Here is a 17,539-nt window from a genome sequence, read left to right as displayed (position 1 = left end):
TGAGAATATTTATCACAGAATAGTTGAGGCTGGACAGGACCTCGGGAGGTCATCTAGTCCAACTCCCTGCTCAAAGCAGGGTCAGCTACAGCAGATTGCTCAGGACCATGTCCAGTCACAAATTGAATATCTTCAAGGATGGAGGCTATGCTGCCTCTGTGGGCAAACCATTCCAGTGTTTGACCACCCTCACAATAAAAAAAAAATCTTATACATATAAGTGGAATTTTGTAATCCTCATCCTCTCATCCTGTTGCTGGATACTATTGAAGAGAGCCTGACTTCATCTTTCCACCAGGAAACACACTGATTGATAGGATCCCCCTCCACCCCCTGCCAAGTCGTCTCTCCTCCAGGCTAAACAATCCCAGCTCTGTCAGCCTCTCCTCATATGACAGATGCTCTGGTGCCTTATTCATCTTCATGGCCCTTCACTGGACTCACTCCAGCGTGTTCACGTCTCTCATACTGGGAGCCCAGCACTGGATCTGGCACTCCAGATGTGGTCTCGCCAGCACTGAGTAGAGGGGAATGATCACCTCCCTCGCCCTGCAGGCGTGGATCTTCCTAATGCAGGCCAGGATGCTGTCTAGGTTTATGCCAAGGGTTCTGTAATGGAAAGGCTTTGTTTTATGTGTTTTTACTTGAAATTGGCAGATTGATCCATGCTATCCCCTCTTTCCTAAATAAAGACACTTTTCTGAGTGGAATGCCAGGATTTTCCAAGTTTAACAGATGCTTCAGAGGATGTTTTAGAATTCCTATTTGCTCAGCTTTTTTCAGAGGTGAATAAATGACATTTCCTTCCCATTTTGAAAGTAATGTACTGACTTTAAACACTCACTCACTCACTTTAGAACAAACATATTTTGCCTAACTGAAACATAACTATTCCCAGTACTGTCCAGTTATTAAAATTTGCATGTAAAACAAGGCTCCTGTCATTCCTCCTGTTACTGCAAATGCTTCCTCCTCAGAAATTTTCCTGATCTGTTCTCCAGATTGTCACATTCAGGAATCTATTACAGAGTGGGTCCAGTTGAAGTTTGACAGATGTGAGTTCGTAGCCCTGGCCTCCGTACCACAGTGCAGTAGTAGAGTAGCGTAACCCCAGTCTAGTGCTTCTTGTGCTTCTCTACTTCAGTGCTGTCATCCCGCAGACAGAGGTGTATTCAATTATAGGTTAATAAATAAAACAGTTCATTTTTCTTCTCTCCATACTGTTGCAGCTAGATGTTTTCTGAAAAAATTTTTTTAGTTCTTGAAGTTGTTTTCAGAATGGCAAAGCAAGCATCAGTAGGTTAAATCTATTGATTTAAAACTGAGATCTGAATACCTGAACTTTGTGCCAATGTAAAAACTCATACTCATTGTAAGCTGAGTATGAAGCTTTCTATCTGTTCTTGGTTTTTGCTGTATTTTTAAAGAAACTGTGATTTCGCATGTTCTGACTTCAGTACTTGGCATTTTATCATCCTGTATACTTCTCTAAGATTTTTATAATGCATTTGAAGGAGATAAAAATATCTTTCTAAAGGCATATATTCAAATGCTTTTTACATGTGAGCGTGTGTGTATATCTCTATATATTTATATATGTATGCATATACATATAAATGCAAAAACATTGAAAATACCTATACATAATATATTTATAAAAATACAATTTGAGCAGAAACAGCTATTCATTTTAGGTTTATATCTTGCAGAGGAAAATTTCATATCTGGTTTTGGTTTCCTGCATCACCATAGATGCTAAGACTTATCTTGAGCATTTTCCAGATGGTTGTGAAACACTGAGCTGAGTGTGAAGTTTCATGATACTCTGAAAACTAATTTTCTTTCAGTAGTCTCTCCTAGTGAGTGAGTGAGTTAGTGCTAGCACACATGGTACAAGAAAATGAATATTTTTCAGTATGCTTGAAATTTGATAAGAGAAAAATCAAATCGTTTTTAAGAAATTCCAGCAGAGTCATTCCTTTTAAATGACAACACTCACTTTTGCCCTGAATAACATCAGAAGGCAAGATTTTTCTAGACTTATTGGCAGAATTCATCTCCTACGTCATGTGTGTGATGTTCAAATCTTATACTGGTGGTAACATAAAAATAACTTAATTTGACTGTTTTGCTTACTAATAGTTAATTACTTTTATTTTTAGTTGTGCTGTGTTTTCTCTGCTAAATTTAAGAGTACAGGTTTAAAATACTTCAAAAATCCATGTGCCCAGTAGGAGCTGAGGTTAATTTGTATTTGACGACTTGGTACATGTAACTATCTAGGAGTTTAAATCTTTTTTTAATGAATATTAATTATTAAATATCCATCTTGAAAGACATAAGACAATTTAAGGAAACAGTGGTGTGATATGGGGTGCCTCTGCCTGACGACCAGTAATTTTGTGTTTAGAGCAAAATAATTTCTAGGAACAAGCTTGCTTCTGCTTGACTGCAGCACCCCATGTATGGTTAGCATCTGTAATATGTTGCTTCTTGTATTTTGGATTACTTTGAGGTATACAGAAATAAAAGTTAATTCCTATTTAGAGGAATAAATTACCTACCAATTTTCATAGTAATGAAAAAACAATGTGCTTTTAAAATCCTCTGTGGTGGCTACTAGATTAAATGTTATTTTTCTAAATGTATTTGTTAGCCACTTTCTCCCATCACTTTTTCTGTTTGAGTATACTCAGAGAGAGCCCTTGAGGCTGATTATTGTTATATTCCACATTTACAGTGGTATTTGTACATGCTCTGTGTTAAGATGAATTTCTAAATTGATTTTAAAGCAGTAGACTATTCATTTTTCCTCTTGTACTGTTACTGGGGGGGAGGGGGAGAAGCATTACTTTAAACTGACTTGTCCTTTGGCTTGCGTTCTGAAATACGTGCTCTGGGTTTCTCCTCCATTTATCTTGCCACCTCAATTTGTCTGAATACGGCTCTCTTTCACCCCCCTCCCACCTTTCCAAAGTTATCTCAAACCTCTTTGCCTCTTCACTAGTTTTTTCTTTTTGTTCAGTAAATCTTGTGACATAGTAGTTCTTCTTTTTGAAATGTTTAGCATTGCTACTTTCTCTTGAGACCTATTTCTTTATCTCAGACAAATGGAGAGAAACTCATTTAAAATCAGTTCTTTCAAAATCGTTATTTCTTGTGGGAGCAGAGATTACAAGTCACTTTTAGTAACTGTTTGCTCTTTTCTGCTGTTTCTAATGGCAGCATCGCTTAGCTATTCAAGAAAGGTGATGGCTCCCCATCCTCACCAAGACGAGGACTAATATTATGTGAACTAAGATTCTGAATTTCTCCTGAACAGAAGGGTGAACGCAGGCATAGTGAGAGAGCAATTCTGAGCCTCTCTAAAAGAGGGATGTTTATTTTGAAGAGTAACAAAAATATCAGTCTTAAACTGCTCAAAAAGATGGTCAAAATGTAGGTAGACAAAAGCATTTTGGACAAAGCAGATAATTGTTTCCTAGGGCCTACATAAAGTTCAAAATTGCTTTGTAAACTTTCTGAATTTAATATTTGGGGAATGTGTTGCAGTTTTGGAGAGTATCATATATTCATCTGTAAACTCATTTCATGCAAGTACAAAACTGTAACTCTGAAGTTGTGTTTGCACTTAGACTGGCACAGTAAGTAGTGAAGCAGTATTTTGCACCAAAGCGGCTACAGGCTTTTGGAAGAAAGTCTTCCTGGGAGGGGAGGAGGGAGGGGAAGAGGTGCACTAACTCTCTGCAGCCTGGTGCTTGTCTTGGACTGCCAGCTAAGTACATGCAGGCTGCTAACCCTCTGTAAGAGGTTTACAATCACTACAGATGATTTCTAGAGTTGTGACGACTGTAAATCATGAGAACTCAACGTGAAGCTCTGAGGCAGTCAGGTACATCTAGACTGTCTCCTAAAGTACCTGCTATGTTCTTAAAGACTTCCAGCTACCACAGGCACATAGCTGTCCATGTTCATTTAGTATTTTCACCTAATTTAAATCTTCAAGCAGCAGAAGTCTTTGAAATCTCCCTCCTAGGCTGTATTTACTAAAAACTTAGACTTTCTCCGAGAAAAATACAGGAACTACATCTTGGATCTGCATCTTGGAGGTGTCCAAACTGGATACAAGACTTATTTTGCATGAGGAAAAATTGTGTAAGCAGTCTTGTTACTCCCAGAAATGATGCTACCTTTTTGTAGCTGTGTCACATCAATTACATTCAGTCTGTGGTCCATTTCATACCCCCAATCGTATTTTCATAGCACTGAAACTTAACTCAGCTTGAAGTTCTTTCATCTAAATGTAGCTGGGTATCTGACATGCAAACGCATAATTCCATAACTGCATTTTAGTGTAACTTTAAGTATTATGAGATCAATTCATTGGAAATGCATTTAACTGCACTTCCACTTTTTTTCTTCATAAAAATGCCTGTAGCATGACTCTTCAGCAGCTGTGAACTAGAAACAGTGGTGTAAATGGGGTGTATATTTTGCTGTATAAACTCAAAAGCTTCCTGTAACATGCTTGCCTAGTATATGAGTAATTTTCCTTTCTGTTCTTTGATAAACTTTGATATACCTTATATACTTGTCAAATCTGAAATGAAAACTTTTTAATCTGGAAAATAATAACTTTTATACTTTAGTTTCTTTGCCTTAGTAAATATTACATTTTTGTAGTCAGGCCGCTGAATTTCTACAGTGGTAGTTCCAAATGTTTTCATCTGTGATCTTTGTTTTCTGTGACACTAAAACCAGCATAAATATTGGGCAAAACCAAATTTTTGGAAGTTTACAGCTCCATTTGGTGTTGTGGCACATATTTGGAAAACCTCGCTTCTGCCACAGAATTCAGCCACCTCACATTAAATATTCAGAAGGTTCCAAAATTGTTACTTTAGCTATTGAAGATAAGAAGACTGTTCCTAGAATTCCTACCAAGCAAAATAAGCGGGCTGGCGAGCTGACTGGGTTAATGCACGAAGGAGGTGTAAAGAGAGAGTCTCAAGGTCAAGAGACCTGTAGCCAGACCTGCTCTAGAGTCCTGTTTTGAAACACATCTGTAACAGTGTTGAAAGTATTAAGGGCTCGTTAACACTGATAACACATTTTGCTGCTTGTTGAAGCCGCTTCAAAAAAGTTACCAGCTACAAGAGCTCCTGCTGTATAGAGGATAAGCCATCCTCGTTTACTAATACCGCTTCAGAATTTAAAAGCCAGTTTATGGTCTGTTACGCTTACTGCGTAAGCTGAAGGTCTGTCTGGAAAAATTGTAGCCAGATGAAAATGGAGGTATCGGCTGAGTTAAACTGTAAGAGTGTTTACATATATCAAACTATTACTTTTGAATTTGAAGATATATCTAAAAGAGTGTGATGCGGTCTACTGTGCTTGACAAAGAGTTATTCAGAAGACTTTATGTTCTCTTAAATATAATTAGAGCATAACCTTGAAAGGAGGAACATGCTTTACTTATTCTGTAACAGAGCAAAAGTACATCATCTTCAAACCTCTTTCAGGCAACCAGTCTTAGTTTTTTTGTGTTTTTTTTTTAATTAAGATTTTTGCCACTCGCAGCCTCTCTGAAACTCTGCCCCTCTGAATATCCATTTTTGATGTGAACTTGCTTTTTTCTAAGCAAATTATTCGCTCACTATTTACTGTTTCTTGTCTGAAAACTCTGGCAGAGAGCAATGTTTCTTTTTACTGAGAGAACCTTGAAAAATTTTAGGTCTCTCCAAGATTTCTTAGTTTTTAGATGTTATCGGTCTCAATCCCCTCATTTACTTGGCTCCAAAGAGCAAATATGCTATCAGCCTATTGAATATAATTCTTTCTAGGTTAATAGCTATATTCATGGGGACTTTCTCATTTTGTTTTCTTTTTATGACCTGAAAAGTCATGTATATTCTGTGCATTATTTAGGACTTCCCTGAAGCTAATTCTTTTTGAACTAAAGTGTAATTCCTAGAAAAACATCAGCTCTTGATTAAAAACTTTATGTGTAGGGACAGTCTACCAGTTGTTGTGTAGTTTCTTTGGTCAGTTATTTTCACCATTAAAAAGATGTGCATCTATACATTTAAATTTTTTTTAACTTCAGCTGCCAGCCATTTGTAGCTTTTGTCTATTGGACTTGGCCCTTATACTTATTAAATACTCGTATTAGAATTCTTTTCCCTTTTATGTATGGATTGCATATTTATTCCTGTTTATGTATGGATTAAAATTTTCCCCTACATACTCCTTAAACAAAATAAGTTGAATGATTAAGCCTTTTGCTATAAAACATGTTTCTAATTTTCACATTTTTATGATGGTCCTCTGGCCTCTTTCTAGTTTCTTTCAACATGCTGCTTTAAAATTGGGTGCATTGGAACTGACCTATTGTTACAAGAACAGTCACACCAATGTAAAGCAGAGGTGCTACCTTTCTCCTCGCAAGTCCCCTGTTATATATATTCAGGGATCATGCTTGCCATTTTACTGTAGAAGTACACTCGGTGTGTTATCAGCTGTGGCTCCAAGTCTCCAAGAGAAGTCAAATCCTGGCTGGAATCCCTCCTACTACAAGGCTTGTGCCTTTCATTCTCTGATGTATAACCTTATGCATTTCAAAACAGCCAAATATGATTTTTGTTTTCATGCTAAGTTCATAGGGCAGTTCAGTGTAGATGATTTTGCATTATTTGTTGCTTTCCACAATTTAGAAACACTGGTAATAACTTAAAGCTTTTCAGTCCTCAATAAAAAAGTTAAGTAACATAAGTTTTAGAAAATAATTCCTGGAGGAATGTATTAGAGCTATACTCCTGCTATCACTTCCCAGATGTGTATGTGTATAAGGCATACAAATACAGATATGCTTTCAGACCAAAGATTTTGATGGAGCTTTTGATTCCTTTAATATGTATTGTTATCTATTATTTTTCCAGGTTATTAGAATGTTTCTAGTGCGGTAAACATCAGGAGTAGGATTCTGTTGGTTAAACGTAGCATACATTGCCACTTTAAGTCTCCTAAGATTTTCTGCCTGATCTCCCAGTTTCTTCTCTAGAAAGGCATGAATCTCACATAGGTCCTGTAGTCATATTTGCCAGTCCTGTATGGATTTCTTGGATATTCTAGGGCATGTGCAAAGGTAATAGAAATCTATCCTTATGTAACTGAATCACACCCCATATGTATTGCAGCAATGTAGCAATGCTGTATTTATTAATTTAACTTGTATTCTCAAAATTTCAAAAATTCACTAATTTCACACTGGGTTAGCATTAATTACCCAATTTTGAGTTCCATATAATCTGTTTCACTGATCCCTTCCTGGCTTCCTTCCTTTCCCTCTTTCCACCCAATCAATATTGAATGGATCCTAATGATAAAGGGCAGTTGCTGAATCATAGAAATGGTAGTTGGAAAGGACCTCTGGAGATCATCTAGTCCAGCCTCCTGCTCAGTGCAACTCTATGGATAACATTAGGTCAGTTGTGGCTTTTTTTTAGTTAAGTCTTAACCTTCAGCGAAGGTTAAGAAATTAGTGAATTTTTGAAATTTTGAGAATACAAGTTAAATTAATAAAGTCTTAACCTTCAGCGACAAAGATTGCACAAGCTCTCTGGGTAATCACTTCCTGTGCTGTATTACCCTAATCACAACAAAAATTTCCTCAACCTTTCAAGCCACAATTTGTCACTGTTGTCCCTTGTTATGTGACCTGCCACTACTAAGAGTACCTTCCCACTTGCAGCTTGTATCTATCTCATGGATGTCTCTGGTATGAAATACAATGCTAACTGCCTGCTTAGATGGGTGGGGAAGTTTGTCAAAGTTTACTGTTGCATATGATCTGCAGCCTCATTCCTATCCATCTGGCTGATTCTTCTAGTTTTATTATTGCATTTTTTTCTTTTCTTTTCTCTTCCATGAGAAACTAAAGGGGAGACAAATAGTAGTAAGATACTTTCCATTTTTTTAAAATTCAGATACGGAAGGTGGAATTAAATTTTAGCAGGATTATTTTTAATGCACTGTGTGAATAACATAAGTGCTGCAGCTGGGTTTCAAATGCAAGAGCATCCAACAGCAGTGATCAGTATGAAGATACTGCTGTAAGTATTCAGAGAGACATTGAATTCTGCATGTCAGAGTAGCTGCCTTCAAAGAGATATGAATAATCTGCATAATGAGGTAATCTTCCTGAAGGACACCTATCTTACTGTAAATGATATCATTTATCACACCAATATCTGTATATTTGACACACACATCTAAAAATACAGTGTGCTTAAAAATAGTAAGTGTATGTAGAATAGGAGAAGACAAAGTCTCAGTCATCTATACAGCAATTGATGTCTGTAGCATAAATGCCCGATTTTAGGAAAGACTATTTGAATAAATGAGTACAAACTGCTGGGTCCGTCATTGCCTTGGCAATACTAATGAATGGGACAGCTAATGGAAATGGGTGTGTTGAAAAACTATGGCTAAGGTAGAAACAATATGCAGAAATCATTACTGTCAAGTCAGATGATCTCCATCCTTAAAAAAAAAAAAAAAAAAAAACTTGCAAGAAATAGTTAAAGTACTGCAACTTAACTTGTCAGATCCATCAAATTGGGAGGAGTACCATCTAGCAGGTGAACTGCAGAAAGGATAAACACAGTAGTACAAAGTGTGTGCATGTGGGAAGTTTTTACTCGCTGTAAGTTGTGGTGGTTTGAGGTGAGAGAAAGAAAAGATCTGTATGCTTTAAATAGGTGATTGTATTAATTTGAAGCAAAGAAAAAGCAAATGTAGTAAGATCAGCAGAGGTCTGCTAGGAGATGTTAGTGCCAGTTTATGGGGTTCTTGGTAGACTTCAACTGCTGTAAAGAATGTGGTTCCAGTCGCTTCTCAAGAATGATGAGTTTGAACTGGAAGAGATGCAATGAGAAGATTCTAAAAAGATCAGGAAACAGAGTACTTGTTTCTTGCGGTCTGCAGTCTAGGGTTTGTTTGAGGGTTTTTGTTCTTTTTAATGTAATGGTTAAGGGATACAATTAATCAATATAAATCCATGAAATGGATGGGTAAAGGAAAAGATGTCAGCTCATGTAACAAGTATTGGAAAAAATTGATACCGCTTATTTGGAGAGTCCATATAGTCTTGAAGTTGGAAGGCTTCCAAAAATCAGCATCAGGTTTCAGAATAAACTTTCTAGTAGCAGCAAAAAAATAACTAATGTCAGAATGGAGCCTAAGTTTATGAAAAGCGTAGATATAATTCCCTGCAGTGATATAGGACTGTATCTGTGATCTTTCAACAAGACTTTGAGACTTCCATTTATTAAGAGAAATCAACATTGTCCTGAAATTAAGTGACATTTTATACTTAAAGGTAATGAGAGTAATAAAAGAAAACAAGGCAGACATAGTATGTATCATATAAGTAACTTGAAAGATATTTGAGGCACTGTAGTTAAAATATATCCTGCTCTTTCAATGTAGCTATGAATGTAATAGGAAATGCAGAATATGAAACATGAATAGCTCTAAATTTGTCTTGCAAAGATGATTGCACTTTTGTATATTAACATTTTAACTTTTTCCCCTTCCTCCAGATAACAGTGATCTAATTGCTTGTACAGTGATAACAAAAGATGGGGGTCAAGTTCAAAGGTTCCTGGCTGTGGATATTTACCAGATGAGTTTGGTTGAGCCAGATGTTGCCAGACTTGGCTGGGGAGTCGTTAAGTTTGCAGGCCTTTTGCAGGTAAGGAAGGTTTTTAACCTGGGTACATATATTTTTTCTCGAGTGGCAAACTCTATTTAAGTAGTATAAATAGTAATACCAATATTATCTTATACACTTTAGCTCTGTTGCATGCTTACCTGTTTCTTCTGTTACTTAAGTCTTCTAATTAGTGCTTTTAAGAGACTTTGATTTTTCTGAAGTTTATATGGTTAATTAGACAGACACTTTAAAATAAGGTAACTTTCCCATTATATATTCTATTTCAAAAAAGCATCCCTAATTGTTAAATGGGATATGTTTATCTGAACACTGAAATCCTACAGAATTAGGATTGAGTCCCAAGTGCTTTCCTTAATCAACACAGTAGGGTTGGAGTTGTGATCCTCATATAAGGCTAGGGAAGGTGACAGGTTGTCCCTTCACACTGACCTCTGCTTATATAACTGCTTTCAAAAACTTAAAGAAGTTTCACTCATTTGTATCTGCTTCTTACCTTATACCAGCATTAACGTTTGTATTTGCTGAAAATTCACTATGCTTGAGTAACTCGACTGAATTTTTAACAGACTTAACCTCCAGGAGTACCAATTTCTGAAGAACTAAATTCAGGATGCTACAACTTGCAGAGTCTTGTGTGGGTTTTTTGTTTATTTTTTTTTAACCCAGAAATTGTTTTCTTAAGAGTTTTAAGTCATACATACACAGGGTTTTTTAAAAATGTTTGTATTTAATCTATAGGTTTAAATGTTAAGTTCTTCATTAGTTACTTCTGTTTCTTTTCAGGATATGCAGGTAACAGGAGTAGAAGATGATAGTAGGGCTCTGAACATAATAATTCATAAACCTGCTTCTAGTCCTCATTCTAAGCCCTTCCCTATCCTTCAAGCTACATTTATTTTTTCTGATCACATTCGCTGTATTATTGCAAAACAGCGTCTTGCTAAAGGTCGTATCCAAGCTCGGCGTATGAAAATGCAGAGAATAGCAGGTTAGTTATTTTCAAATGGTTCTGAGGCAAGTCATATGTCATAGCCAATCACACTGTAATGCAAGATTGTGTTACAAAAACTTCAGAAGTAATGTGCCACAGAAGAATTTAAAACAGATTCAAGTTTCCAAGCAATAGCTTTTATTGGAGTAAAATTTATATTTTGATATATCAGTGACGCACACAAAGAAAAGATGAAAAAGGAAGAGTCGCATACCATGGTGTTATAATGCTTAATGCTTGGACATGATGGTGATGAGCAGTCTGAAAAGTTAAATAGAGTATCAGCAGCTAGATTTCTCAGTGTTTGGGGGCAAAGCATGTTAAGAGACGAAGGAAAGAGTTAATTTGAGTAAATAAAACAGTGGTTAAAATATTACTTAAATGAGTGAAAAATAAGTTGAAGCTTAGCAATAAGCTGAATGAATGGGTGAGTACTGCAAAGGCAGCATGGAAATATAAAGAGGAAAGTAGGTGGGCAAGTGAAAAAGAATAACTCTTTCAGTTACTTGGATTGTCCAAGAGCGATAATTAACTAATCAGAATTGTGAGAAAGTTATAGCTGCTATTAATTTTAATGAGCTGGCCAGAGAATTATTCTGATTGTAGATGATTTCAGATTATTTTAGTGTGTTATGGTTCTGTAAGAAGCTAAATGACAGCAGTTTTATGCTCTGAGCTTACAAAATAGATATGTCATATTTTTATGTCTTGCTTCACTTTAAAAAATCTTAAAGCAAGTTTGAAGTTAATGCAGGTCTGTTTTGATATAAAATAAATAGAATGGTAGTGCAAAGACAGCTCTTTGCTGGTGAAAAGCAGGTAGTCTCTTTAAATGACTTTCTGCAGTGTTCAGTTATAACTAATGAATGACTTGACTTGTACAGGGAAGGACAGGTTTATTTTTTTAAATAGTTCCTATTATGACTGTGTAATGCAGAGAGCTTACTGTAACCCCTTTTTCTCCTGCACTGTATTCTGGGAGTTCCTCAGTGCGTATGTGGTAGGACAGAGATGGTGGGAAAGATTGCCAGAAATGTCCCCCTTCTTTTCCAATGTAATTGTAACAGTAAAAAGTAAATGCAAGCATGCACTTTTAAACAGTCTGGTATAGTGTTAAGATCCTGGGCAAACTGTGAATTTTATTTTCACCTACTCTTCCTCTTACATATTTTTGAGTAACAAAAGTTATCAATTGTGATTAAACATAGCTCTCCTAGATCTTCCTGTTCAGCCTTCAACTGAAGTTATGGGTTTTGGACACAGCTCTGCAGCTACATCACAACACCTTCCGTTTAGATTTTATGATCAGTCAAGACGTGGTAGCAGTGATCCTACAGTGCAACGGTCTGTTTTTGCTTCCGTTGACAAAGTTCCAGGTAAGATGGCACTCATTATCAAGCAATTTTGGTCTGTTTCAAATAGATTAAAAAAAGGAGCATACCTTGAAAGTCCTAAGTAGATTCCTTTTAAAGTTTCATGCTTGCTATACACTATCAAAAAATGAAACCAACTTATTTGCATGTTTAATAGAAACAGGCTTTTCTCTGAAGCTTAGCAAATGTCTTTTAAATGACATATTAGTTGTAATTTAGGTGTCTTTTTACAGCATCAATACTTATTAAAAAAAAAAGTGTAAGATTAGCAACTTGAAAGTTAAGAAATGCTCTAACAGCTACCCATCAAATAGTGGTTATTTTGCAACCAGTGCAAGACTATTAGCACAGCAAGGTGTGGTAACTCATGTTCTTGGGAAAAGTTCTGCCTTACAGATGAGAATGCAGGCATGTTTGTAATTCTTGCTTACTTGAGGTGCAAGTTTACCTTATGAATTTAATTTATTTTCTCATAATGCATATAACTATCAAAAGGTTGTTGGGTCCAGTATTAAAATGATTTTTTTCCAAATTCTTGATGAGTGTAGATTACTTATGAAATAGAAAAGTAGTCATAGTTTACTACTCCTAATCTGAGTACTAGGACTGAGAACAGACCTGTTTTACTGTCTAAATGTTAAGTGTGGTTCAACCTTTGAATTCTCTGATAGATTTTATTGGGGGAGGTTCTCTGCCTTGGCAGAAAGCTTCCTGAGTCCTTACAGCAATATTCTGTGTAGTTGGTTGATAAATGTGATGACTTTTTCTGCACCTGTGATGTGCAAAACTTTAGAGATGCCACCTGTATTTTAAAAGAAAATCCCATGGCTCTGTAGAAGGTGCTTCCACTCACAAAACTTGATGTCCACAGTCATATAAGCATTGGGATCTCTGCAGAGAAGCCTGAAGGAATCAGAGGATGTATGTAGGAGAGGTCATACTTTTAATCAGCTTGAGTTCAATATAAGTGTCCAATATAATATTTTGAATAGAAACAAGTAATGATGATAACTACAGCTATCTAGCTTAATGTAAATTCAGTGGTTCCTTCTCTTATATTCTGTTGTTTAGAGCATTGAACCTTGAGTTCATAAAGTTCGTTTAACAGGTCAGACCGTTAGCAATAGTTGATGTAGCATCTAGTGAACATAAACAAATCAAAATGTTTATCTTGCATTTTCAATTTATTCAATTTCATTGACCTGTTGAGAATTGTTAATAATATTGAGATTAATTTTTTTGCATACTGCACTTAAAGCAAATTTTGTGGCTTACATCTGCAAAAGCTGAACTGTAACATTTGTGTAAACAATGAAAAGTTTACATGTGATTTGTTTCTGAACACCCAATTCCAGGATGAGGCTTATGGAAAAATTTACTCATAGCACAAGTAATACCAGGGTGTGTATTCCAGGTGTGTTGTGAGAAATATATCCATGGCAGTTTCTCCAAATACACTGGAAGTGTCTTAATACTTTGCCATCCTTTACAAATTGAGTTGGAATATGAATCATGTTGCACACACTCAGTATGCAACACATCAGTCAGTTGTGCATAGTTCCTCCTTTGAAGAAGTTATGATCATCATCTCACCAGTGCGTAAAAATAGCTGGGATACTGAGCACTAACAAGACAGAAAAGGCCCATGACTCCTCCTAAGACACGAGCTTTGAACTAGGATTAGAGGGCTAATTCTAAGTTGATGCTTTCTTTCTTTCAGCTCCTTATTTCCTGTTTCAAAAACTGACCTCTCTGTAGAGTTTTTCTTCCAAATAATGAAATTTTCTTCTTCTGGGTTCAGTCATTTTAAAGTTGAATCTCATACTGCTTGAAATTACTTAATTTTGCTGTATTAGTGCAAAAAGATGCACTCTTGTTACTACTAGCTGCCAATCATTGTACAAAACTCAGTATTTCTCTTTAAGTGCAATTCACAGATTAAAAAGAGGGGAGGTGAAACATAATACAGGCACTCTTATTAGCAAGCAAGTGTTCTACTGTGTTGTGCCTAAATGAGAGCTATATTGCCAGAGTCCTGCATGTGGAGAACAGAAATCATAAAAGCTTTCACATTCCCAGTCAGGTTTTTCAAAAAACAAGTTTATATTGTATCACGGAAATATATTTCCTTACTGCTTTTGACATAAGACTTCCACGGAAAAGGTGTGGTTGAAAAGATGCCAGCATTCTGGATCTTGCTTGCTGTTTCAGAATCAGCCTTCTCTAAGAGTACACTCTTGGTCGTAGCAAGTGACTTCATCTACGAATTTTATTTACTTATTTATTTATTGGCACATGGTAGCTAGTTCAAACAGTGGGATACTTGCTTTGAACTCCAGGAACTGGAGTCTTTCACTGTGTACACTTACAAGCCTGGAGAAAAAGCCTTTGAAGCTCTTATTTGATATCAAATATGAGAAATTAGACACAGTATGTGTCTTTCAAATGTACACCCAATATGTGTATTTCAAATGCTAGGTTTTTCAAATGCTGCTGGTGGTAGCCAGTAATAAGATAAGAAATGTATTAATATTTCTTTCACATCTGATTACAAAATAGCCTGAAAAGGCTTGTTCCTTCTCCCATTATCTTCAGTGAACAGTACAAGAGGATTCCTAGTTTCCACTGACTTTCATAGACATCTTTGTGCTTATTTGTGATTTTTAGTTTAATAGAAACTTTAGGGGGCTTTTTTCAAAAATTATTGAACAACTTGCAGTTAAATCACTGTTTTCATGTATTTGTTTCTTAACAACTCCTATTGTTTAAAAGAGTTATGCAAAGCTCATACTATGTGGAAAAAGCCAATAATAGCAAAATGTTAAGTTGACTGTAGTTATAAGAAAGGAGTTACTTTTTCTTTCAGTGGTGGTGGTTTTTATTGAATTAAAGGAGAGTTAGCAATACCGGTAGAAGGTTAAATATTTCTTTAGTAGGACAGTGTTAGCTGTTTCAGTGCTGTATGTCCAAAGTGTTTTTCCGACGTTATAAAACAATGACAAACTGTTTCAGCTCTCCTGAAAATTTCATTGCATACAGAGAATTTTAGTGCAGCTTCTGAAACACTAGTCCCACTTCTCAGTGAATTTAAAATTTGCAAGAACACTCATGTAAGTCTGCTCCAGTTCACATTTCCTACCTGTGTCATACTACACATACATTAAAGATCTGCTTATTTTGCTGTGGAGTATGCAGTTACCTCATAGTAATCAAACTGTCTTTCACTTAACTTTGGCCCACAACACAAAGATAAAATCTGCCTTAAAGGTGCTTCTTGAGGTTTTGAGGGGGAGGGTTGCAGTAGCTTAAAAACAGGTTTTATTCAAGATACATGAAAGGTGGCAAGACTATAACAGACCATGCTTCAGAACATCCCTGTTATGACTGTCTCTATGAAGTATGTATTATGCAGATACGGTGAGAGCTTGTACTCATTACTGATGACTGGCCTGATGACCTGGGTAATTCTTACCAGAGAAGAACAGAAGCAAAGTCATTCGCTGGAAAAGTTCTGTCATTGCAAAGTCATGACCGTGACCCTTGCCAGAATGTTACAGAACTTGGGGATTGTTTTGCTGACTGAGCTGTTCACCATCTTATGTTAGTTGTGTATTCATGTGATGCTTGCAAAGCATTTTTTTTGTGCAAGTAAAGGATCATATTTTTTTTCCAAATAAACCAGATGAACTGATTTGGCAGACATCAAGTGAAGAGAGGTCTTGCATTTAGAAAACAAAAAACAAACAAACAAAAAAACCCCAAAACCACACTTGCACTCCAAGCAAATTCAAATATGAATTTCAAATACCAGCTGTATGCTGAGATTATATGCTCAGTGTGTTTTAAGAGAAATCTTAAATATTTCCTGCAAAATATACCTTTGCATATTTTAATAACTGTAGTCGCTTTCCTACTGAGAATGTGTCTTTAAAAAACAAAATAAATCAATGGATTGCTTTTATTGTTTTCTCCATTGTTCATACCTTAGCATATGACGTTTATCACAAGATTTTGGGAATAATGTTGAGTAAAACTTCTTGTTAATGTTAGCCATTGCAAGCAAAGTATAGACATCTTTTAAAATCTGGAAGGGAAAAAAGAAAGTGATCTCCTTTTGTAGCTTTATATCCCTTTTAAATAAAAATAGATGAGAATTTTATATAAAGTTAGCATCACTTCTTGGAAGTAGATCTAGGAAAGCTTTAAACAAAGCCAGAGAATTGTTTAAGCAGTGTGTGAGATTGTTCTGATTTATGCGAAGAAAATTTCTTTAGTTTTGTTAAATATTATGCATTCTAAAAATGAAGTGCCCTTCTTTGGCAGGTCAGCACAGGTGAGCATAAAATCATGGATTTTTTTTAAGGAATAGGATGAATGCCTTGTTCAAATGTGTATAACCTTTAATTTAACTGCCATCTCCATTCATGTTAAGCAAACAAATCCCTTGGGCCAAAGTACTAATGAGGGCCTTGACATCCAGAGGTGACGAGCATCTGCACTTGTTACTAATTTGATGAGGTCAGGTTGCTCAGCATATCTGTGTGTCATGTACAAGTTGTCTTGAAGCTCTATGGTGGACTCCGATCAACCCTTTCACATTTGTCATCAATCACAGCTACCATAGGAACATCAGATTCGGGGCAGTTTACTTACCAACTTCTGTCTTGGATTTGGAATGCTCCTAGTTTTCAAATAAATGAAAACATTTCAGAAGAATTTTCAGTCAGCATTTAATTTATTTTAAATGTGTTCATTAGGAAAAAATGTTGTGTTGCTTTCTGTCAGCTTGCGGTGAATTTGGTCCAGTGCATCTAGGCAGGTGATTCTTTAAAAGTGAGATATTTTAAGCTTGATTTAGTTAACTAAACATGTTAATTATACATGCTCTGAGAGGTACAAAACATCTGTATGGGGCTGGCAGATATCTGACAGAACCCTTTGAGAGGGAGCCTGTGCCCTTCTGGAGGAACAGCTGGAAGCACAGTAGGTTGCTGCAGAAAATCTCCGATGGCACTAGCTTCCGTCTATATAGGCAACTGAATTAAGCCCTTGGTTTCAGCAAAGGAAAGCCGGGTGATGACAGTGAGCAAAAGGGAGTGTGGAGGAGTCCGGTGCGGGAAGTGTGAGGCAGTTAGCATCCCTTGCTTCATGATTGTAGGACGCAGTTGCTTATGTAGCCTGTAAGTGCATTTAAAACATTTCTTGATTCCTTTCTTTTGCTGAAGAATGATGGAGGACATCTACTAACTTGTCACATCAGTAATCACTTTGGACATTTTACTTTAATGTTCCTTGATTAACTACTTTAAGCATATAAAAAGACTGACAAATTTGGACAGCTTTGGACAAAATATCCTAGCTGTGTTCGCAAGGTATTGGCAAAAATATAATTTGAGCAAATGCTCAAACTACAGGAATCACTGACAACTTAAATAAGCA

The 17,539-nt window shown here is 36.2% G+C and overlaps 1 protein-coding gene across 12 annotated transcripts in view; it reads left to right on the top strand.

Annotated features, from left to right (window-relative positions):
* The window catches only part of CLEC16A (C-type lectin domain containing 16A), a 95,309-nt gene that overhangs the window by 55,855 nt on the left and 21,915 nt on the right, over positions 1–17,539 (top strand). For 10 of the 12 annotated variants that reach the window (XR_003252865.1, XR_003252866.1, XR_003252867.1 and 7 more), the window contains 3 exons: positions 9,603–9,754; positions 10,520–10,724; positions 11,936–12,103. Coding sequence is in view for 9 of the 12 variants with exons in the window: in XM_026061816.1 (XP_025917601.1) it covers positions 9,603–9,754; positions 10,520–10,724; positions 11,936–12,103 (525 nt within the window). In the remaining 3 variants the exon portion in view is untranslated. Of the gene's footprint in view, positions 1–9,602; positions 9,755–10,519; positions 10,725–11,935; positions 12,104–17,539 lie in introns of those variants that run through there. The other 2 variants (XM_026061821.1, XM_026061822.1) reach the window with 2 other exon arrangements.

This window comes from Apteryx rowi, unplaced genomic scaffold (assembly GCF_003343035.1).
Source record: "Apteryx rowi isolate R43461 unplaced genomic scaffold, aptRow1 scaffold_186, whole genome shotgun sequence".
In the NCBI taxonomy this organism is placed as follows: Eukaryota; Metazoa; Chordata; class Aves; order Apterygiformes; family Apterygidae; genus Apteryx; species Apteryx rowi.
This window is presented reverse-complemented; position numbering and strand designations above follow the sequence as displayed.